This window comes from Phodopus roborovskii, unplaced genomic scaffold (assembly GCF_943737965.1).
Source record: "Phodopus roborovskii unplaced genomic scaffold, PHOROB, whole genome shotgun sequence".
Taxonomy (NCBI): Eukaryota; Metazoa; Chordata; class Mammalia; order Rodentia; family Cricetidae; genus Phodopus; species Phodopus roborovskii.
Window position 1 is genome coordinate 42,253,186 of NW_026126407.1, and position 24,207 is coordinate 42,277,392.

Below are 24,207 nucleotides of genomic sequence, written 5' to 3' on the forward strand. Positions count from 1 at the left end.
GTAGTGACATGTGGGCAAAAACAGGAAGGGAGGCATCACTCAATATGGGTCCAAGTTACTAGGATCTCTGAATTGTCTTCATTGCTCTCCTTGCATTTAGAAATATAGAAACAATACTAAGATGGGGCCCTCCTGGGGTACAACTTCAAAACCATATATTGTCTCATTCAGGAGAAAGGGTGAAATTCTTCATGAAGTTAAAGCCATCAGACTATTTCAAACCAAAAAAGGAACAGAGACAGGGATTAAAACAAAAATAGGAATGAGTGTGGAAGTAGAGATAGGAATGAAGATGGAGAAGAAGGTGAGAATAGTGATGAAGAGGGTGGGGATGGTCATGAAGATGGACAAGAGGGTGGGGATGGAGATGAGATGGACAAGAAGAGGATGGGAATAGAGGTGAGATGAAGTTTTGGAAGAATGTGAAGATAGAAATGAGGACTGGCATAACTATAGGAATGGGAACGGAGGTGAGAATTGACAGAACAGGGATGGAGATGATTATGTGGATATAGATAAGACAGGGATGGGAATGAAAATGGTGCTCTTGCCAAACCCCTCACTATTTCCTACATTATGGTGGACTTGAATTCGTATTTATCACATGGATTTTTTTTTAAATCTCTACTTCCTCTGAAAAGGGAATGTCAAGAATTTAAAGAAAAAAAAAAAAAAAAAAAAAAAAAAAATGAAAGTATGGTCACAACAGAATTTCGATTACTTTATTACAAAATGTAGATATTCTTTTAGTAAAAAGGTATTCAATTATTGGAAAATAGGAAGCGCATAGGAGTAATCTCTGCTTCTCAATTCTATTTCCAAGAAAATACCACTCGAAGGCTTATTACTTCAAGCTTCCAAAGATGTTTATGAATGTCTAAGCATATATTTTAATAGAAATGGAACCATATACATTCCACTTAGCAAGTTTCATTTTAACTTAATGAGATATTGTGGAAATCTTTTCAGGTAATTTCATGTAGACCTACTTCATTCCCTTTTTTAAGGTCTCAGTAATGTCCCATAATGCCATAATTTATTTAACCAATGCTTTCTTGATGGACACTTAGATTGCTTTCAGATTTGTACTATTACAAACAGAACTGCAATGAAGAGTCTCGTGTATGTACCTTTCTTTGCATACTTATATGATTATGTTCAAAAGTTAAATTCCAGGAACTGAAATTGCTAGATCAAAGGGTATGTATAATATGTATTTTGAAGTTCGGTAGACTGTGCCAAATTGTGCCCATCACAATTCAGATGTTATGTTCTCTCTCTAATGACCTACTTCCCTGATACACTAAAAATAAGAGTCCCAAAATTTATGGAGTTAAGGTATAGGGAAAAGAGAGGTTTCCCCCACACACTTTCCCCCTCTAAAGGAATATACTTTCCTTCTCTGTGATTTTGTTTGGGGTTTTTATTGGGGCAAATTGATCTCAGGGCCTCCTACTTGCTAGCGAGCTCTTTCTCCCCCTCCTAACCCATGACACCCCACCCCTCCGTACTTTCCATGCAAAGGCATCACTGAGGCAAGGCCTGACTTTCAGGCTTCCCTCAGTGCTAACCTTTTTCTAGCAGCCGTGCCACAGTGTGGCCTGTGTGAATCCATGTGCACCTTTGCTGCCTCGTGTCTTCTGGTTATAACTGGAATTGGACGGTGTTTTAAATTTGTCCCATCTCTTCATCTGCTGTGCCCTTCCCTACTTGATGGAGCAATGATAAGACTGTCTAGGAGAGCTGACCTAGTCAAGTTCCTGAAATCCTGGGAGAAATTCCTGAGAGCATTTGACAATCCAGGGGGGGGAAAAAAAAAAAAAGTGGGATAGGTATGTAAGGGCTCAGTCTGCAAGACACCTTGGGCCAAACTTGCATAGTTGTTTTGTCTGAAACTCTGATTTTATGCTAAGTAGGCATTTTTTTTATTTCCCACCCACCATTGGTAATCTCATTATCAGAGATGTACGTAAGACGTTGGCTTAATTTGGCCAACTTTTTGGAGGCCCTGTGAGTGACCGAGCTTATTAAAGTACACTGGGTGGCAGATGAAGAACACGAGCCCTTTCTCACTGTGAATTATAGCTAGTGGAGAGAGGCAAGAAAAAAGAAGATCATTCATACTGAAATAGATGTCATTTCAAAAGGCTCTGTGGGATTGTGGGTAGTGAAGGCACACTCGGGTAGCTACCTAGGGAAGCCTGACTGGAGAGAATAGTGTCTGACTTTCACTTTGATTGGAGAATGGGGGCCTCCCCAGCTAAAGGGCATCTCAGGCCACAAAATACAGCATCTGGATAGGATGGAACAAGTCTTAGGAGACCATGCTACAGAGACTTTAAGGCCTCACTGAGGCTCAGACACACTCTGCAGGGCAAGGAGACTGGTATGTGGCAGTCAGATTCCCTGGGAGGAGAAAGTTTGATTGACACCTAGAAAGGAAGGAAGCAATAGAAATGTTTCAGCTACCCAAGAATCCCATATCCGACAAAGGCAGGTAAGAGGAAGGAGTGGAAAAGAGGGAGGAAAATGAAGACAAGGACAAACAAAAAGAAAACGATGCTTCAAGTAGTCAGTGTGTAGGATTTATGAGTAATTATCTCCATAACAGCAATGGCTAACAGTTATTTTGAGGACCTACTCAATGTCAAGCACATGCTAAGCCCCCTTTAATCCCCTCAATATCTCTAAATATTTGCACTGGAGCAAACTAAGATATAACAATACCAAAGGCTGCACAGGTTATAGGCAGGCTCTGAACACTGTATATTACCAACAATTGACCATTAGCCACTGTCCTCCTCAGCTTCCCTGAGTAAGCAGGTGTGGTGCTGTCCAAGTCTGCTGCATTTTGTTCCCCTTTCCCAGGTCTTCACCTTGCTGCCATAAAACGCAGACATTGTAGACGTCGCTCTTCACATAACCGCTTTACCCTCTTGTCTAGCAAAACCTCAGAGGTAGAAAGAACCCCAGTTCAAGTGCAAATCTTTGAGGTGTCAGGGGAGACAGCTTCCCCCCACCAGACATGCCTTTAAGTTTTACTTAATTCTACCACTTGCAAAGAAAATGCCTGCAGGCAGTCACCTGCCTCTTAGTCTAACATCCCACCTTCCTGTCAGGTGGCTTTCAATTCACCATGCCTCAGCATGTCCACCCGCATCTTCGTCAAGATTTCCAAGATGGCACTGACAAGCTTTTCAGGTACTTAAGGCAAACATGCATGACAATTTTCCTTGACACTTGAATTTTTAAGAAGCCTCACCCCAGAGTCTAGGAAACGTGGCTTTAAAGAAGCCAGTTATCTTTCAAAAAAGCCATGTTTTCACAGCCTCCTCCTTGATGCTTGTCTCGTGGCAGAGATGCTGCAGGGGCCACCTGAAAGTGTATTAGGCACCATAGCCATATTTATGTGTTGATGCTAAATGATGGTTGCCTTACTTAATGGCACTTATTTTTTTTTTTTCTGCGACAACTGAAATGTATAGATCTGTTCGGTGCATTGTCAGTGAGTATGTGGCTGGCCTACAAACACACTTAAATGGCACACTTCTACCCAGCACTAATTTCTGAGTGTCTAACAGATATATGTAGGCAGGCAGATGTGTCACAGGGGTTGCTGTAAAACTTAATTAATATCCCTGAAGAGCTCTTATATCATTTCATGAAGAGCACTACTTAAGAAGAAAATATTATACCTATGGATGCTGCACATATAACGAAATGTGGGTAAATACGCGGATGGCTTTTCTTATATTTTCTTATGCCTCAAAGGATCTGATGTAAATTCTAATGGAAAAATAAATTGTATTAAGGATAACCATTTTTATGTTAGAGTTTAAACAATACAAAGTAACATTGCTCTAACTGGAATGCTAGAACACTATGCACTTAGGCATGGAGAAGCAGGGGAAGCAAATCTTTAATTCATAAAAATATGTAGCAGCTTTTGCTTTTTCTTTCATTGTCTTTCACTTCTGCCAGCCCTATATCTAGGACTGCTCTCATGCCTCAAAAATGGCTGGCAGTTGGGAATTGGTGAAATAGTTCAGTCTGAAAAGGACTTGCCCCACAAGCACACAAGTACAAGGACCTGAGCTTCATCCCCAGCACCCATGTAAAAAGCTGTGGTGTCATGCGCTTAACATCCCAACACTAGGGAGTCAGAAAGAAGTGGCTCCAGTGGCCAGCCATCCTAGCCTAACCCAAGAGTCCCAAGTCCCACTGAGAAACCCTATTTTATAAAAAAAAAAAAAAAGTGGATGACTCCTGAGGATCCATACCTGAAACTGATCTCTGGACTACGTGTGTGTGAGCACACATGTGTGAGTATACACATACACAAACACACACACACACACAAACACACACACACACAAACACACACACACACACAAACACACACACACACATACACACATACACACACACACACACTGCTGTCAATTGTCCTTGACTGTAATGCTATAACTAACTTATAGTGAATGGACATGTATGGGCTGGGGGCTGGGAATTCAAGAATGAGGGGCCAGCATTTAGCATGAAGCTTCTTTGCTGCATGTTTCCATGCTTGTAGTGCAGAGGGAAGAAAGAGGAAGAGAGAGAAATGCAGCTCAGGACTCACTGGCTTTGAGCAATCCACTCCCAAGATAAGACACAAGTCTTGGAATGATTGATCTGTCTGTGGAGGCGGAGTCCTCACAGCCCGCTCATCTCTCAAGGGACTCCCAATTAATACTGTAACAGTGCCAATAAGTTCCATATCAGTTGGAAGAGGGGCGAGCATTCAAACCATGGCAGCAGCTAAACAATATTCAGATAAATCAATTCTGTTTCTTTTATTCAGCCCAAAGGAATCTTAAAAAATACTCAGCCTATACTGTTATAGCTCAATATTCTTCCCTCTTTTCTTCTCTCCTTCCAACATTATCTCCTCTCTTCCATTTCTTTCTCCCTCCCACTCTTCTTCTATCCCCTCAGCAAACAGGTTTATACCTATAAGAATCTAGAAAATGATCATCCTTGCTTTCTTGTGGTTTTGTTTTGTTTTGTGGAGGTCTTGTTTGTTTTGCTGCTGTCGGTTTCTTTGTCCATTTCTCCCTGATTCCTGATTCCAGTGTGTATTTTAGGAAGCGGGAAAGTCCATATGGTCTTAATTCTCAAATAAAAGATATCATATATTTAGCTTTAAATTAGAAAAATAAAGGTGCATGGTCAAGCCAAGCATGGTGGCACACCCCTTTAATCCCAGCACTCTGTAGGCAGAGGAAGGTAGATCTCTAAGTTCAAGACCAGCTAGATCTGCCTAGGAAGTCCTAGGCTAGTCAGGGCTAAATGATGAGATCCTGACTCAAGAAAAAAGAATATTCACATGGTCAAATAATCTGAGCAATAATTATTACAGGGCACTGGGAAACTTTAGTTATTTAAATAGTACAGACTTGTAAAGATTTGCAGTACTTTCCTTAATTCTGTAGACTCCAGTCTTTCTCAAACACCTAGGAACATTCACTAAAATCTAGTGACATACACAGAGAGGAACTTTCACTAAAAGCTAGTAATATACAGGTATTCATTGACCAAAACAACCAATAAGTTGTGATTTTTTTAGATTCTCTTTGATCTCATGACAAAAGATTGAAGCTCAGATTTTCCACAAATTCTGGCTTGGAAGAACTTGGTGATTTCACTATCTGAAATCAGACATAATTGCTGTGTCACCATAAACTTTTAAAAAATCCAGTATACCCTCATAGATTTTCATCAGGTTGGGCAGTCTGGTTAATAACCGTTGTCTTATGCTGTAGTTCTCTGAGTATGGGGTAATAATAAAATACTTACAGAAATGTCATGAACAGGTAGCTTTGCTAACTATAAACCCTCCTAGGTTCTTAGTCAAATCTGTCTTCTGATATGATATGAAAGCTGACTGAATCATGTTGAAATATTTTGTAAAGTATGATGTGACTTTGCTCTCCTTGCTTCTGCTACAACCTGACTCGGTGGCAATGCTTATTTTGTAATTCATTAAGTTTTGAAAACTAGCTCAGGACACATGTAGGACTCAAGGAGACTGGAAAAATATCTAGCACCAGCTACAACCTGCCCTTACTGAGAACTTCAATGTTGATTGTCATTTCCTATATTTAGAAACTAGCAAGAGGTTCCCTCTAAGAGCTAAATGCATAATGGCCATTCAACTCAGAAAGTCCTCTCTGAAGATGATCCCCAGAAGAACTGAAAGCAGGCACATAAGACAATATTTACACCAATGCCCACGGCAGCTTTACTCACAATAGCATAAGGTAGAAATAACCCAGATGTCTATCAGTGGATGAATGAATGATACAAAGTGATTGCTATACACAAAGGAATAGTCTTTGGCCCCCAAAAGAATGTCGTACTTACTGTTATATGCTATAGGAGGGGAGGGTGGGTACTCTTAAAAACACTAGGCCAGGAACAATAGGACAGACACTAAAGGTCACATTGTATAAATTTATTTATTATAAAGTATCAAGAATAGGAAAAGCCCTACAGACAGAAGACAAACTGTGTCTGCCTGGTGTGGGGTGTGGAAGAATACAGAAATAGGGGTTTGCTTCTTAATAGACTTAGTGACTTGGGAGGGTAAGTACTGAAGTTTCTTCAGAACTAAACAGAATTGGCCTCCCAGCACCCAGGCATTCTTACCCATTGGCATTGTGTGGTCACCCCTCACAGGCTAGACATGATCAGGACTGCTGACAGTGCCCTGCAGGTCCAGCTTAGCTCATCTCTTGACCTCACAGGCCTTAACTTCCTACAGGTCACCATTCAACATTGTGAATATATAGTTGACACTCAGGTGTACATGTGAGAGTGTCATGGTTAATTTTATACTATGTTCATTTTATTTCAATTCTAAAGCTTTAAAATTATAAAGGTAAACAGTTGGAGGACCACCATGGATACTAAAGACCTACTCACAGGAAAGATAGGTAGGTATAGGTAGAAAATGACTCTTTTATTTTGGGCTTTTCTTTCTCTTTCTTTCCTTCCTCCCTTCCTTTTTCTTTCGTTGAAAAAAATATTTTTTCATATAATATATTCTGATTGCAGTTTCCCCTCCTCCTACTCAACCTCTGTTCCTCGCCACCTCCTGCTCCATCCAGATCCACACCCTTTCTGTCTCTCCTTAGAAAACAAACAGGCTTCTAAGGGATAATAATAAAATAAGATAAAACAAAAACAATCAGAAGACAGTAAGAATTTTTAAAGGACACAACAACCAAACCAGAAAACAAAAAGCAAAAGAAAAATCAAGAAATGCATATAAACACACACACACACACACAGAGAGAGAGAGAGAGAGAGAGAGAGAGAGAGAGAGAGAGAGAGAGAGAATTATAAGACAAAGAACCTCTAAAGATAAAGTTTGAGTTTAGTTCATTTTCTATTGACCATCTTCTGCTAGGCATGGAGCCTACCCTTAAGAGTAATTGGTTTCCCTGGTAAGACTCCTTTGAAGAAAGCCAATTTTTCATCTGCAGGTGGCTATCAATTGGATATAGTTTCTGTGTTAGGAATGGGGACATACGTCAACTTCTTTCAGCTCTAGGGCTTCATGAGGAGCAGACCCATACAAGCCCTGTGCACACCGTCTCAGTCTCTGTGAGTTCATATGAGCTTTACTCATGTTGATTTAGAGGTTCTTGTTTTCTTGGTGTCCGCCATTCCCTCTGGCTCTTACACTCTTTCTATCTCCTCTTCTACAGGTTCCCCGAGCCCTAAGGAGAGGGATTTGATAGAGACATCCCTTTTAGGATGTAGTGTTCTAAGGTCTCTTGTTATAAATATGTTCAGGCTTTTCCAAGGAGCAAGGAAAAAAATCTACTTCCAATCATTCTCAGAGAAGTAAAATTTGAAGTCTCTACAAGGTGTAACTTGAAGATTACAATACAATATACCAGTGTGTCCGAGTGGTAAAAGTGGTTCCTGGGTCCAGGTGTGCACTGTGTTGACATCTGGAAGACTGTCAACATTGATCCCCTTCAGCATTATGGTGAATGAAGCCCTTCTTCCTTAACAAAATCCTTAAGTACCAAAGAGAAGAAAATTTAAAGAAGGGAGGGGGCAGGACTCCTTTGATATGGGGAAGAGGAAAAACAAGAGAAACATAAAGAAGCCACTCCATGGCCTAGGGAACTTTCCGGAGTTGAAAGCCACTCTGATTCTATTCTTTTGAAAGCAATTTAGATGAGAAAATGCACCATGAGATCTTCATGTTCACAGAAATACCAAACCTGTGAAGATAAACTGCTCTACAGGTGGGCAGGGATGTGACCAATAAGGAGCAAATACATTATCAGAAATTATTACAGACTCATAGGAAGATTATCTGTGAGTTCCCAGTTATAAAACAAGGAACTGGACCAGAGATTAGCATACAGAAATGTGTGAAAACATATAATAATTGCATTACTGTGGAACAAAAGGATAGCAGAGCTATAAAATATACACTGTCGCTACATGGAATCGTAAAAGTTAATTTTTAGAAATACATTATCTCACTTATTTCCAGTCAATTGAGTGTCTGCAATAGAAATGGTTAACACACTCAAACCTGGTGTACCTCAGCAATGACACAGAAGTTGAAAGTAGCAGTTTCAAAAAAGAAAAGCAATAAATGAGGAAGCTGGAGAGGTAGTTGTCAATAAAGTGCTTGCTTTGCAAGCAAGTGAACTTGAGTTCAGTCACCAGAACCAGAATAAGCAAAACGAACAGCAATGAATACCAAAATCTGATTTGATGGCTTGGTGCTTATGACCTCACCAAGTTCTAGTTAGTCCCATGAGGGAATTAACAGTTCTCTAGGAGGGTGACACTCTTTCACCATGGCATCAAATGACAGTGTGTGGTATCTACTCATACTCAGTGATTATCACTTGACTTCTTACTTGTGGCCTTAATATCAGATACTATATTTCTTATGGAAATGGGCACAATGTGGGGCATGATATATTAAACTATTCCAATAATCTGACTCCTGGGCTCAGTGTTCAGATCCGTGTTTGTTTTGTTTTGTTTTGTTTTTTGTTTGTTTGTTTGTTTTCAGCCCTTCCCATGGCTCTGGAATTCCATTTTCTTCTCGCTTTTCAGAGGCATCTGAAGCTAGGGAAATGAGCTGCCTTTCCAAATATCATGCCGCATCCATCCGGTGGAGGTGGAGTCCAGCTGTGCCTGGCTCAAAAAACAACTTTGCCATAATATGTGTTTTCCTTCTCTAGACGTTCTTGAGTATCAGCTCTGAATTGTAAGCAAAATCAGAAAGCAAAAGAGAGAGTGTATGTGGCCTTGATAACTTGACTGAAGAAAGGAGGCAAATTTGTAAGGCAGGCAGGAAGTAAACTATGATGAAAGCATTTGCCCCAAGGTTCTGAACCTGTGCAGTGGTGATACAAGAGGTCAACATGTTTGGCAATTGTATCTAAAGGTATATGCTCTTTCTTCATCCACCCTGGCAACTAGGAGACACTCACATAAGTCTGTCTCTCTGTATGCCTGAATTCAAGGTCAAGTTTGAAGTCAAAGTCACAAGTCTTTGTTTTGTCACCTAATGTGTGTGTGTGTGTGTGTGTGTGTGTGTTTTTCAGGACTCCCACCAATTAACCTGAAAAGAAAAAAAGTCACCAAATTATTTCACAACACCAGAGATGAGGAAAAGGAGGCTCCCCATTTTGTTTGAAAGACTTGGAAACAGTTCTGCTCACAGAACCCCAGTTTTCTTTCTTTTTTTTATTTTATTAATTTATTTTATTTTATATAACAAAGTCCAATTAAATGAAAACAAACATTTATACACAATATTTGGGAATTTGGGCGTCATCCTTTCCAAACTACTTCCTGCTGGTAAGGGGCGCTGTCATGGGGGATTCGAAGAAGATTCAGAAATCCTGGCTGTAGTATGTAAGGCTGCTTTGTCCAGCTGTTTTGAATGTAGGATCACCTTGTACTCTGTTTCAGGCGGTCTGGCATGATCAAACCACATTAGTCTGGAAGGAATCCACATCTTTTCATTTTCTGTGGAAACAAAAATAGAAATCCTTTTCCCCAGTAACTTGTCCTTGAACTTAAATTTTGGAGTCAAAGCATTTTTTTTAATTTAATTTATTATTTTACATGTTGATCCCAGTTCCCTCTCTCCCTCCCTCTATCCCTCCCTCCCTCCTTCCCTCCTTTTTACCCTCTCTGCCCTCTCACATGCACTCTAACCACCCTCCCCTCTCATCCCCCCACCCCAATTCCATATGTAGGGGAATGCCATCCAGTTGGGGTCATGTAGATCTGACAGGTCCTGTGAAGTAGGGACTAGGGCTTCTCTCCTGTCTCTAGATTAAGGCAGTTATCCCTCCATGGGGGATATGTTCGCAAAGTCCTTTTGTGCACCAGGGATACATCCTGGCTCCACTGTCTGAGGTCCCTTAGACTGCTCAGTCCTTCTGGCTGAGACCCATATTCAGGGGGGCCTGAGTCAGTCCCATGCTGGCTTCCCACCTATCAGTCTGGAGGCCGTTAGCTCCGCCTTGTTCAGGTAAGCTGTCTGTATGTGTTTCTGCCGCATGGTCATGTCCTCTCCATCTGCATCTGGGTTCTAGTTCGACTCAGTGTTTATGTATGGGTGTTTGATCCTGTTTCCAACAGGCATTAGTTGAGGGCTCCATGGATAAGTTAGTTGTTGATCTCACTCTCCGGGAAGGGCATTTATGATAGCCTTTCCACGGAAGCTCAAATTGTTAGTTGGGAGCAGTCTTGTAGTTCTCTAGACCTTTCTTTGTGTGCAGTTTTATCTTCAAACCAATATTGCCTCCCTCTTTTATGTTCTCTCTCTGTGTCTCTGTCTCTCTCTTTCCTATCTTCTATTCCTAACCAGGCTCAATCTTCCTGGTCACACATGTTTTCCTTTCCTCCCCCTCATTTCTCCTACTTCTCTCTCCATTCGCTGCCCCCCCCCCACTTCCCCTGAGCTCTGGGGGACTTGTCCCTGCCCAGTTCTGTGAGGGACTTCATATGACTCTTTTAGAATACACCTTGTATCCTAGTTCCTCTGGTGGTGTGAATTATAGGCTGGTGATCCTTTGCTCTAGGATCTAAAATCCATATATGAGTGAGTACATACTGTGTTCCTCTTTAGTGACTGGGTTACCTCAAGAACCCAGTTTTCTTTAGTGACCTGATAGCAGATCATCCCATGAAGGAGAAAAAAAATTACAATGGAAAAATACTATGTTATATCACAGTGAGATACAATTTAAATATCAAGAGTCAGGACGTCTATTTAGAAAATGAAAGGAAATAAATTGAACTGCTAATTATTCCAGCTGTGAGTATTTTTGGTACAGCTGCAAATTTTTGAGATAGCAAAATAGAGGATTTTTCCATTGTTCATGAGACAAGTGAATACAGTGACCCCCTGTTTGAAGGTCCAGAGATGTGAGACCTTGAAAACCTGTCACTGAATCAGCACCAAACCTGAGGGAACCATGCATGACCAGAAACAAACTTTTAATTACACTAATTGGATCATTGCTTTCTTGTTGGGTTTGTGTTTTTTAAGTCAAGAACTAGGCATTTAAATTATTTTCAGATTTTCACTTTAAAATCCATAGTTCACTTTCAACCCAAATATAAATTCTCAAATGGAAGAGATATGCACTTTCACCATCTTCCCAAGTTGCTTTTCTATCCCCAGAAAATTATTCAGAGGGGTGGACAACAAACACATTTTAGTAATGAGAATTCATCCTTTGGACAAATAATTTAAATGATCTGGGGATCATGAATATGTGACAGAGTACAGGCACCATATTCTTGTCCTCAAGACACTTAATAGCCACATGTGTTGACCATTCACAAGCAGTCAGTCTACTGCTAAGCACTCAGTGTGAATAAACCCGCCCAATGTTTAAGATCTATCAAGTCATGGTCAACCTTCCAGAGAGGTTAACTAATTCACCCAAGGTCATGTGGAGATAAACACGGTGCCTGGATTCAAACACTGCCTGTCTGCAAGATCAGCAAGATGACAACTGCTATGATACTATTGCTTTTCTAAAATAACAAGATCAGTAGGAATAATAAAGAATACTTATGCATCCAAAGAAGGCTGACCAACTATTTACCAGCCTGTCACTCATGAGTTCACAACTTTGCTTTCGACTTTTAATGTAGAAACTTGACTTGTTCATCATAGGTGCATTTCAAGAGAATGCCTAAAAGATCAATCACCCAGTGTCGCTGTCCAGCTGTCAGCTGAGCATGCAGCATCCCAAAGCATCTTTTTCAGCATCCCTTTCTCTTTCCACCTCAAACTGCATGTTCTCTTTTTCTCTCTCCTCTTTCTTGTCACACTTCATGTCTTTTGCCTCTGTCTCTCAGGAACTTAGGCATCAAATTTCTCCCAGACCCCTATTGGAGACCATAATAATAGTGCCAGGAAGAATAGTGGTTATTTAACCTCTCTCTGGCTAAATGTTTTATTATAACTCCTGAAAACCTAATTACAGTAACTTTACATGCTACAGTACTCTTTATGGCCTGTCTCTTTATTAAACCTACTCCTTTAAAGACAATAAACCCAACGCTTCAAAGGCCATGGCAGGCTAGATGAGACTGAGGAAGCCTTGTGTCCCATTGCACACCTGACCTCCCCTCACTGAGCCCCGCACCCCTATTCCTGCTTGTCTCTGCCTTTCTCCTTTTGCTGTTTTTTGTCAAATTTCAGGCACCGCCTGGACGATATGAAAAACCGCTCAGGGATTAATGGGCTGTGTGTCAATACTCTCATCCACTTCTCTGAATATCCAGGATTTACTTACTTTGAGGGGGGAGGATGTCAATTTTCTCAGGAGAACAACCCTTGACACCCATCCTGTCTGAGAAGCAAAGGGGCTCAGGAGCATGTGGTAAGACAAGGAGACCCTACATAGCTTCTGCTCTGATTCTAGAAGAATGTTTCTTGCAGCCAGCTTCATACGCATCGGAGAACAGCACATCCTTAGTGTCCATCATCAGTCGCCATGCAGCAATGTAATAGCAGGAGACAGAGGGAGAGAGGGAGAGAAAAGAAACGGGAAGATGAAGAAAGCCTGACCTTTGGAGTTGCTGCAGCAGGATTATTTGTGTAATACATTGCAGTTTCAAGGCCCTGCCGGGATTTCCTCCTGGGAATAAAGCCAAACCAACAGGAAATCAGGAACCCACCTCTAAGGACCCCACTGGGTTGTTGCCTGCTGGAAAATGATAGTTGGTGTTAGAGGATTTTATGTATTTATTTGTTTCTTGCTTCAGTCCAGTTTGAGGTTAATGACAAAGTTTACTTGCAATTGATCAGATGGAGGACAAAAAGGACCATAAAGAAATCCCTTGTCCGAGCCTCAAATCAGCAGTCTCTAGTTCTGGAAGCTTCCAGATTATCACGTACCCTGTGTATCAAAGAAGAAAAAAAAAATCACAGCTTTCTAAACTGGTGGATTCTTCTTGCATGAATGCTATGTCTAGCTTTTTTCATTTGTTAGACTTCCTTCTGAAATCTCTCATTTTTGTTGAATAAGAAAAAATATGTGTGTGCCCTTAGTTTCTTAAACTGATTTAAAACAGACTCCTGTTAGGCTCAGATTCTTCTTCACATCCATGTCTTTACTGTCATGGAAAGCGCACAGGAGGAAGGCTATTAGGTACGCTTTCTCCATTCTTATTAACTGGTTTTGTTTTCACTTGAAGAAAAGTGATGACATTTCCTCAAAAGATAGCTAGTTTCGAGCAAAGCAACGATAACTGATCCATCCCAAGCCCTCCACCCTATGTCCTGCAGGCTGAGTGCTAGAATCCAAGTCCTGAACTCCACGTTGCTAGGGAGGAAAAGAAGCAAGCAGACTCCACTTTGATTCTTTTGTAAAACATCAAAGAGTGGTTTCTGCCATCCCTTGAAGTGTTAGCAAACTCCAAGGACAGCACTTTGGGGGCCCCTCATGTGCCTTGCCTTTCCAAGGCACAAGTGGCCAATTCTGAGAGCAATTGAGTTGTGCTTGAAAAATGTCAAGTGCATTTGGAAACTACACATTTTTGCTGACGCCTGGAGTCCTGAGCAGAGCTATTTCCATGACCAACCGCTGGGAAGAAGTTCAGCTGGGGCATCAGAAATGATTCCCCGCCACACACTGAGCAGGCCCCTGAGGGGGAAAAGCTGTCTTAATAGCCGGGTCAGGGAGAAATCAGGAGTCTCAAAGTCTTCCTAGGCCTCCCCATAGGCATATGACCACACCATTACTTTGTGGCTCTTGTGTTTTTTGTTTTTCATTTTTATTATTATTATTATTATTTTATTTTACTCAATTTTATTTTGTCTTCACTAATCAAAGTTCTTATATTTTTCAACTTAAAAAAATAAAACATTCAAACAGAAAATGTTGGAAAGAACAGCCAACGAAATGATAGTCACCTTGCTGTCATCAGGCCAAGTGTGTCTTGTCTGAAAATGGAGGGAAGACACCAATGGTCACATTGAATCATTTAAAAGTTGCAACTTCCGTGACACTTTACCCAAAAGACATCTGCTGTCAAAACCCACATTTTAAACAATAGACCTATTCACAATCTAGCGCATTGTGTCAGTTGGACACGTTTGGAAGTTGTAAAAAAGATTGGAATTTCTTCATCTTTAGTGTGTTTTAAGATCACCCAAGACACAGCCAGTGCCTTCCTCTGGCCAGGAATTTGTACATCTTTGTATAGGCACTCAAGTGTAGAAGAAAATCTGAAGACCATCTCTTCTTAATGGTTTACCTTTTCTTTTTATTAATTATCTTAGGTTTATATATAGAAGAAATGGTGTTCTTCATCAAGATCATTTCTGTATCAATTGTGGGCCAGAGTTGCTAAACTTTATCCTCTACAGATTGTATCACCAGGGTCTGATATCTTTTAAGAGAAATGGGATGCTGTGTTATTTTTATTTGGTCACTTTTGAACACCAGCAACTGAAAAGGGGTGAGAACTGGATGTGTCCCATTTAGCCATAATCATCACAGACACCACAGTGCCACTACTGAGCAACCCAAAAGCCTAGACTGCAGGATTGATGCAGTCCCCAAAGTCTGTGTATCCTGTTTTAGTGGAGAATTGGGACTTGTATGCAGAAATGCACATGTTCACCTATTGCACATAGGAAAATATGTGCAATAGGTCATGAAGATTACAGAAAATTTCATTTTCAAGTCTAATATGTTCACAATACTGTGCTTGTAGCATACATAATTGTGACCTTGGGAAATATCATAGGTCATTTATTAAATAAAACTGGGTGACAACTGTGGTACAGGCTATATTCTAGATGATAAGTCATAGAATTAGATAAATCTGATACATACTTCATTATTTTACACTTTATAGCAATTCACTTCTGGTGGTGGACACAGACAAATAATGCACGTGCATATACATATATGCACATATAATAAAAAAAAGCAAGGGCACCAGTCATGGTGAGAGAGTCATAGAGAATGAAGGAGGCTTGAAGAAGTCTCTAGGAGAATGATATTAAAGCACAGAGCCAAATACTGTGAAGGGAGGACTACTATGCACATATTTCCAAGCAGCAGGAATATGCAGTGTAAACACCCTGGGAAGGAAGTTGAATTATGGTGAACAAACAAACAAAAAGCAGTAAAAGGACAGTATAACAGACAAATAGTAGAAGAGAGGAGTGCCACAGGATTCAGTTGGAGAGGTGCCACCGTCAAGCCATGCAGGATGTTGTAGACCCTGGGAAAACCCCGATGTCATTCTAAGTGCTATTGGAAGGCTTTCTTTAGGAGCTGCAGGGAGAAGAATGGGAAGCTATTTAGAAGAAAGCATGGCAAATAGACTGTGTTCTCAAAGGGTATTTAGTAAACAAATATTAGAAGTTCATAAAGAAATCTCTGTGAGGTATGACAGTCACATCCTTCTACTTTTTCTTCAAAGTTAAGTATATTCAAAATAGCATTACATCCAACTTAAACTTCTCAACCTTCACCTTATTATTCTTCCCATTTTCGGTTTGTTTATTATGTTTACAGATATGACTGATGTCTAGGCGCTAATGTTTACACTCTGAAGGTACTGAGGGTATATCTACCAGTGTTGGGTGCACAAGGCAGGGGGAATCTCATGCAGTTTGTAGAAAGACTTGTTAAAAATAATAGGTGTTTGGCACCACCCCAAATACATGAGACTCATGGATGCACTGATAGATGGGTGCTGAAACTGGCTTCCCAAGTAGGTGGTTGACAGGTGAGGTGGGGTTAAGATAGGGTAGGCTGGGTGGCAGAGACCATGGAGATCCAAGTCAAAGAGGGTTACAGCCCAGGCTCAGTGGGCAAAAGCACCTGTTGTGCAAGCCTTGGGACCTGAGTTCATATTCCCCAGCATCCACTTAAGAAGCTAGTGTGGCCAGGTTTTAATTATAACCCCAGGACTGTAGAGTGAAGAGATGGAAAGATCACTGGGTGACCACCAGCAAAGCTCCACATTAAGTGAGAGAATGTCTTAAGGGAGTAAGGTGTAGGGAGATAAACTATGATACCCAACATCCTTTTCGGGCATTTCTTCCTTACACACACACACACACACACACACACACACACACACACACACACACACACAAAATGATGCTTTTCAACAATCCCCAGAGGTACAGCAACATGAACAGTGCTGCCACAGGGCTGGAGAAATATCTCAATGGTTGCTCTTCCAGAGGACTCGAGTTTTATTCTCAGCACTCTTATGACAGCTCATAACCATCTATAATTCCAGTTCCAGGGGACCTGATACCTCTCTGGCCTCAGAAGACACCAGGCATGAAAGTGGTGCGCATAGAAATACAGACAAAACAGTCATGCATATAAGATTTTTAAACAGAGAGAGAGGGAGAGAGAGAGAGAGATGTTATGATGTACTTTCTAGTGCATACCTGAGGAACAACTTGAGCTAGATATCCAGACCTGTCACTCTTGTCTGAAACCATGAGAATGGACAGGTCACTGGTGGCATGAGAGCTGGGACTCACATATTTTTTGAATTGAGTTATTTGTGGTGAATAGTTCAAAAAAAAACAAGTTTATGGGATCCTAAATCAAGTGCCAGAGTTTCCACCCTATCTTGCTTCTTGCTGGGTTTTTCCACTGCTTAAGAAGTAGTGGGTTAACACTGACCAAGTTGGGAAGTTCTTGAAATGTGTTTTTTTCCACGATTGTCAAGTTTTAAATTAAAACTTGAATTTCGAGCTCTTTCTGTTGCTCAAAAACTTCCTTAGTATAGATTAGTCTTCAAGAAGCGAGCAGCTACCATGAAACTCTCTAAGTGCTTTTTTTTTAATGGTCTGTGTGATTGGTGTAGCAACCACATATGCAACAACTAGGATTGTACTGCCCATGAAAGTGATGCTAGGAGCAAATGCAGGACTTTCTGGCTCCCTTAAACCCTGTATCTAGGGTCTCCTCTTCAAAAGGCTATTCATTTATCCTATTAGAAAAGAGCTATTAGGGACATTGCAATGGATTAGTGCAATGGTTCTCAACCTGTGTGTCATGACCCCTTTAGGAGTCACATATCAGATATCTTACATATTATTACATTACAATTCATAATGGTAGGGAAATGACAGTTATTAAGTAGCAATTAAATAATTGTATGCCTGGGGGTCACCACAGCATGAGGAACTGTGTTAAAGGGTTATGGCATTAGGATGGTTGAGAACCACTGAATTAGTGACTAAAGATACTTGCTACCAAATCTAGTAGCCTGCGTTTGATCTCCAGGACCCACATAGCAGAAAGAAAGAGCCAACTCCCATATGTTGCCCTCTGCCTTCTACATGTACACCATAGCACCATAGCATCTCTCTCTCTCTCTCTCTCTCTCTCTCTCTCTCTCTCTGTGTGTGTGTGTGTGTGTGTGTGTGTGCATGTGTGTATAATATTTTTAAAAGAGCTACTATGTGTGTGTTTGTGTATGTGTGTGTATATGTGTGTGTATGTATAATGTTCTAAAAAGAGCTACTGGCAAGAAATCTGAAGCTTTATTTATGGAATTAAATGTGCATGCTTTATGGAGATAATTGAACATATTTATAGCACAAATAAGGTCTAAATATCAGTTGTTTGCTTTAATGATAGTTATATTACTTGTTTTGCTAATCAGACACATGTCTGACATGATTCTCGGTCATACCAATATTTTAAACATTTTTCTGTATGTAGCCAAGATACAAGTACTAATAATGACAGTGATCTTGCCTATAGATTCCCGTGGAAAAGCCTGGCAGTCCCCAGTAGAAACGGTGGTGTGGTATAGTAAGTAGGTCTTACTAGAACTCTGAGCAAATAATTGAGAGAAGCAGAGTGCAGCTTGAAGCCTGTCTTATTGTTATTATTCTACTAAAACACCATGACCTAGGCAACTTATAAAAGAAAACATTTAATTAGGCTAAAGGTTCCTGAGAGTTGAGTACAACATGTTGCGGCAGTATGGCAGCAAGCCACAGATGTATTGGCTGGAACAGTTGAGAACTTATATCTTGATCAGCAAATAGGAAGCATAGAGAGAGAGAGGGAAGCCTCAAGGCCCCTGTGAAGCACCTTCTCCAACAAGGCCATGCCTCCTAGTCTTTCCCAACAGTTTTAGCAGTTGAGGACCAAGGATTCAAGCCTATGAATCAATGGGGGCCGTTCTCATTCAAACCACCACAAGCCCAGGTCATATTCCTACTCTCTAACTCCACGTTTCAGGATTCTCATCTATAAAACTGGGACAGTCTTACCGAGCACACCATGGGGCTCATGTGAGATGTAAGTGAAATATATGGTATGGTGACAAGATATAAAGATATAAAGAGTCAATAAGTGAAAATACCTTTATTGGTTGGGTGTGGGTGATGGGTGATGCACACCTATTATTTTAGAGGCAGGGTCAGACGGATCTCTGTGAGTTCAAGGATATTCTGGTCTACATCATGAGTTACAGGACAGTCAGAGGGCTACATACAGATAACTGGTATAAAAAATATAAAAAAAAATGCATGTTCTGAAAGTGTGAGGAAAAAGAAAATGCCTGCCTTGGCATTTCTGCATCTTAGAATTGCAGCATATGCAACTACAAAATAATGGGAGGATTCCAGTCTCTCACACACATGTGCATGCATGCAAGCATTTACTAAAGTCTGCCATGGATTTTAGGATCTTAATTGGAGTCTAGAAACATGGGGATGAACCAGGTTCAAAGTGTGATACAACCCCTTCCATTAGCAGCTAAACTCTACAATCTTATTAGCTTTCCATACCTTTCACCTCCTGGAAATGTCCTTGTTTTAAATAAAATGAAGCCAGTCATACTTCAAATCTTATCCTTGAGATATATGTATGTCCATTGTCAGACAATTGATGCCCTGTGAAGTATCTTTGGAATGGCCATCCTCTGAGAAGTCACATGTTTTTTCATACTTTATGTTCTATTATAGAGTTATCATATTCTAAGCCTGGGTACCAAGGACAACACTATGTTCAATTGATGGGCAAAGATGTCTTTAAAAAGTAACCATGATCACAAGACCTAAAGATGCAGTCTGAGCAGGAAAAGAGACTAATGGTTACTGCTGATGGAAGGAGAGATGAAAACATATGAGGATGGAGGCAAAAAGAAGCAGTCTGGGGTAATATTTAACAGCAGAAACTTTTACCGAAAGACTGAGCTCTGGGTTTAAATCCCTAGCCAGTTAATTGACTTCTCCCAATCCGATGTCTCAGGTCTAAATTAGGGATATTATAACATTTAGTTTGTAAATGGTAGTGACAACACATTTCAAGTGCCTTTCAATTGCTCATATCTAATATGTGATAATACTTAGCATCAGCATCATTGTCATCATTTCAGAGTGACTGACAGTAATTCACTTTTCATATTTGCTTTGAATGCTTTGCCGGATTCTTCTATATGCATCTACGTACAGTCTGTGAAAGTGTAAAATTGAGCAAGCTTGTGGAATTGAGGTGCATTCATCAGCCAAAATAATCTTTGTACGTACACACACACACACACACACACACACACACACACACACACTCCAAGGTAAGGTAAGTTAGCTCACATTTTACTAGAGCTATGAGAAGTAAAAGGAATGACAGCTAGTTCTTCATTAGCTTCATTAGCCAACCACGGTCAGGCTGACTCTTCCTCACTTCTTTGCAGGCACTTCCTCTTTAAGACATCTTCTGGAAGCACACCCCTGTTCAGCAGCTCTTCTCCAGGATACCCTTTGACCTCAGGAACCGTTTATACACCACCACCCCGCCTGCTGCCGCGGAACACGTTCTCCAGGAAGGCCTTCAAGCTGAAGAAGCCCTCCAAATACTGCAGTTGGAAATGTGCTGCCCTGTCCGCCATCGCTGCCGCCCTTCTCTTGGCCATTTTGCTGGCATATTTTATAGGTAAGTCAAAGCAACCTTGCTCACCATCCTGGTGGTGAGAAGGTGGGGGAAGTGGTCATTGACTTGTGAATGTAGTCACCTTCTGCTGCCTGTACAATTTGTCTGTTGGCTCTCGAAAAACATAATCGTGTGTGATGGATAAGAGCGATTTTTCCCTCCTGGAATCCATTCCAGTCATGACTCTAGCTGACATTTATCAGAGGTGAAGTTAAGCATTTTGGCTGTGTCTTTTTTTGGAGAGGAGTTGAGAATTATCTTTCCTGCAAATCCACTCTTCACTTCCATAGCAGTCCCCTAGATTTCTCCATCACTGGTTTTGAACACAAACCAGTGCTCTGATATGTGTGCCGCATTGGTTCTCTTCAGCTAGAAACTCGAGACAAGGATGGGTGTCATTTCACACAAAACGTCTTGAACAGGGAGAAAGCCTAACAAGTCAGCTGATTTCCATAGCCATGGAACTAAAATGGAATTCAGAAGCCAGAGCCTACAGCCTGGTCTTCAACTAGACTCACATCACTCACACAAAGTTGACCTTGTCCAGCATCCTTCCTGTGCCTCTGCTCAGCCTCAGTTCTCATCTCATTGTGTGATATTGAGTTTGAATAGGGTTCACATCTTGTGGCAGCTGTGGTCCTGCAACCTCATGTGTGAGAAATGGTAGCAGGGTGTTGAAGTCGTTAGGGTCCCTTCCTTCTTGTACTGTGGGTGTCCATTTTTATCTATTCGGTACCAGCGTGTAGCTATGAAAAACAGCAGATGCTGGGAGCTCAGAGGCAGGGTGCCACATGGGTATGAGCATCCTGGGCTGGACACAAAGCCTATTCACAGTTCCTGGCCCTGACAAAGAGCCCCATTGCTCCTGCTCCGTCAGCTAAGCTTGCCAATGGCAGATCTCCTGGTCCAGGCAGAGGCCATGGTGATGTTTGTTAAAGTTTATTCAAAACGTTTGATGGTTCTGGCTTGCTTTTAGAGCTGCTATGACAGATCTCCCTGGGTTGGCTGTGCCATGTTGCAAAGCAAACCTATAAACCACCAGCTAAAAGAGGCTGACTCCAAAACAGTTCCAAGCATGCAGGCAAAAACTCCTCCTGCTTAGGAAAAATGACAAGGTAACACTGAGGCTGATGAAGCTGGCCTTCCTTCTGCCAACATCGAGCCCCCATTCCTTACTCAGCTGGGGGCTATGGTACCTGCCAGAGAAGAGACAGGGCTGGTTCTTCCCAGAGCCTTGACCTAAACTTACCTGACGGCAGAGAAGTATATTGATATGCCTCTAAAAATTTGGGGTGCTGCCCAAGGCAGACTAGTATAAGCCAAAAAAAAAAAAATCAATATACACTTTTCATTGTAACTACGCTTGTCTTAATATAGAAAAATAAGCATTTATATATTCCTTATCAGCTGCATTTATCAGTAATATCTAAGAGAGAGAGAGAGAGAGAGAGAGAGAGAGAGAGAGAGAGAGAGAGAGAGAAATACTGACCCTCCAGAAAAAGGAAAGGGCCTATGTTTGTCTAGGGTTTTGCAAAAGATTTTTCACTCTAACTCTCAGCTCTCAGTAGTGCCTGAGGTTCTGACATTCAATCCCTAATTTCAAGTCACATCTGTTTCTCACCTCTTAATGAAGGATACAGCAGTGAGTTGACTTGAACTGCCACTCCCCCACCCCCTGCCCATTCACCTAACTAGGATCTTTGTGTTATTAGGGGGAATTTTGTGTGAGTCCCCAGGAAGCTGTTTCAGGGGCTTGGTGGAAGCAAATTGAATGTGCCCTTAGGGTCTTTGCATGATGTGGCTTTATGTCAGAAACTTCAAAAAGGGTCCCTGTGCTCACTTCTCAGGCTTAATGTTCTGAGGGGCTGGTAGACACCATGGGGAGCCCAGACACAGAAATTGAGCCACTACCAGCCTCTGCCAATGCTTTTCCCAGTGTGTCTCCTCCCCTTGCACGAGAGAGATAGATGGCTAGCGCCTGATTTATTGAGTTTGATAGTTAAAATATAATAGCTTTCTGTAAGGGTGATCGTATAAATGGACAACTGTGTAGTGAGAGTTTAATGTTTTAATCGGGTGCGTAACTTTTAAATGATGGATTAGGAAACGTATTTATCCTCAGTCTGGAAACTACTGGAAGCTGGGCCTGAGCATCTTGCTATGCTTTATTGGTTTATAATCCATCATTTCCTGTTTTGTATGCTTTAGGTAAGATTATGCTTTGACCCTGGAGTATTGAAAATAGTTCATGACTCAAAAGGAGTGGCGTAACAAGCCAGTTTGCCCCGCAATGATGACAGTGAAGGTGAGGCTACAAGGTACCTTTAGCCCTTCCCCAGAAATGACCAGAGACCTGCAGGTTTGGTGAGAGGTCAGGACCCCGAGTGCAGACATTGGCCCTAGCAATCCATTTCTCTGTGGAGAACCATTTGCCTTCTGAGCTTTGGCTTTCTAAGTACAGTGTGAGGGCACGATAGTTATTTACGGACAGAATCTCTGAAGTACACTGAGGCTTAATTAATGTGTATAAATCACTTTGAAGATGAAAAGCAGTATATTATTAATTACAAAGCTGCAGGGGCATAAACACTGCCTTGCAAACACAGAGTAGAGTGTTGTGGGGCAGAGGCATTGATTGCACCAACCTAAAAACAAGCCATTAGGGAAGGACAGAAGAGAAAATCCCAGGCCCTCCTGTTAAAGAGACTGGCACATTCAAGACCTCAGTCCATTCTGGTTCACACGTAACTCCCTATTCCATGAGAACATGACAGGTCCTGAAATTGAAGCATCAGCCCCAGGACATTTATGGGCAGGCAGTAGGTTCAGGCCTGCCAGGCACTGTGACAAATAGGTCAAATTATCTTTCTTGCATGTTCAAACCCGTGGAGAGGAGCCTTTCCAGAAGTGAGCAATTTGGAATAGCTTCGCCCCATGACAAGTTCTTCTATATATCTAGGCATGTGGGTAGATGTAAAAGCAGAATACCAGTCCTTGTGCAAATTGGAAGGCATGGGCCTTCACTAACTCAGGAACGACTCTCCCGGTTCCTGCTCATGTGACTGGGGTGAGAGAACCCTCGTGAAATATTCTCTCACCCAGTCTTCTCTGTGCCAAATTCCTCCAGTGTAAAAACTCCCTGGAAGAAATTACTCTGAAAAATGCCATGAACCATCATGAGACCACTTTGTATGTCACTCAGCCCCGGCCCAAACAGATCCAGGCTAGGGCAACGTGGCTGGGAAAGGCAAGGGAGCTGCTTTCTTGGGAAATGACTTTCTTCCTTGGGTAGCTTAAGTGCTTTCATTGCTTAAGATGTCAGAAATTCCTCTATGTTCTTCAGTTTCCAACTTATATAGCCAGTGTACATGTTCTCAGATGCTTAGTATAAATGTACTGTTTTTCCATTTTCCTAGTCTGGTTAACACAACAGGAGCTTGTTATAACCTCTATCCTGCATCAAACCAGAAGCATCCCTGCTAAAAAGAACTTTTATATAAAATTATGTAATTATTCCATGTAAGTCACATGCCCAGTCACCATCATTCTTTGGAATGGAAGAAGAAATTAGTATATTGAAACCATTCAGTAATCTCAGATCTAAGATTACTGCAGCCATGGTGGGACCTTACTGTCTAAACCATGTATCCTTGAATTTCTGAGGTGCATCCTGTCTTTCACAAACTCCTCAAGACTGCACTCAGCCAACTTC

The 24,207-nt window shown here is 41.3% G+C and overlaps 1 protein-coding gene across 13 annotated transcripts in view; it reads left to right on the top strand.

The window, feature by feature from the left end:
* The window catches only part of Tenm2 (teneurin transmembrane protein 2), a 922,050-nt gene that overhangs the window by 643,982 nt on the left and 253,861 nt on the right, over positions 1-24,207 (top strand). For all 13 annotated transcript variants that reach the window (XM_051180940.1, XM_051180941.1, XM_051180943.1 and 10 more), the window contains one exon: positions 20,260-20,498. In XM_051180940.1, the coding sequence (XP_051036897.1) occupies positions 20,260-20,498 (239 nt within the window). The remainder of the gene's footprint in view (positions 1-20,259; positions 20,499-24,207) is intronic.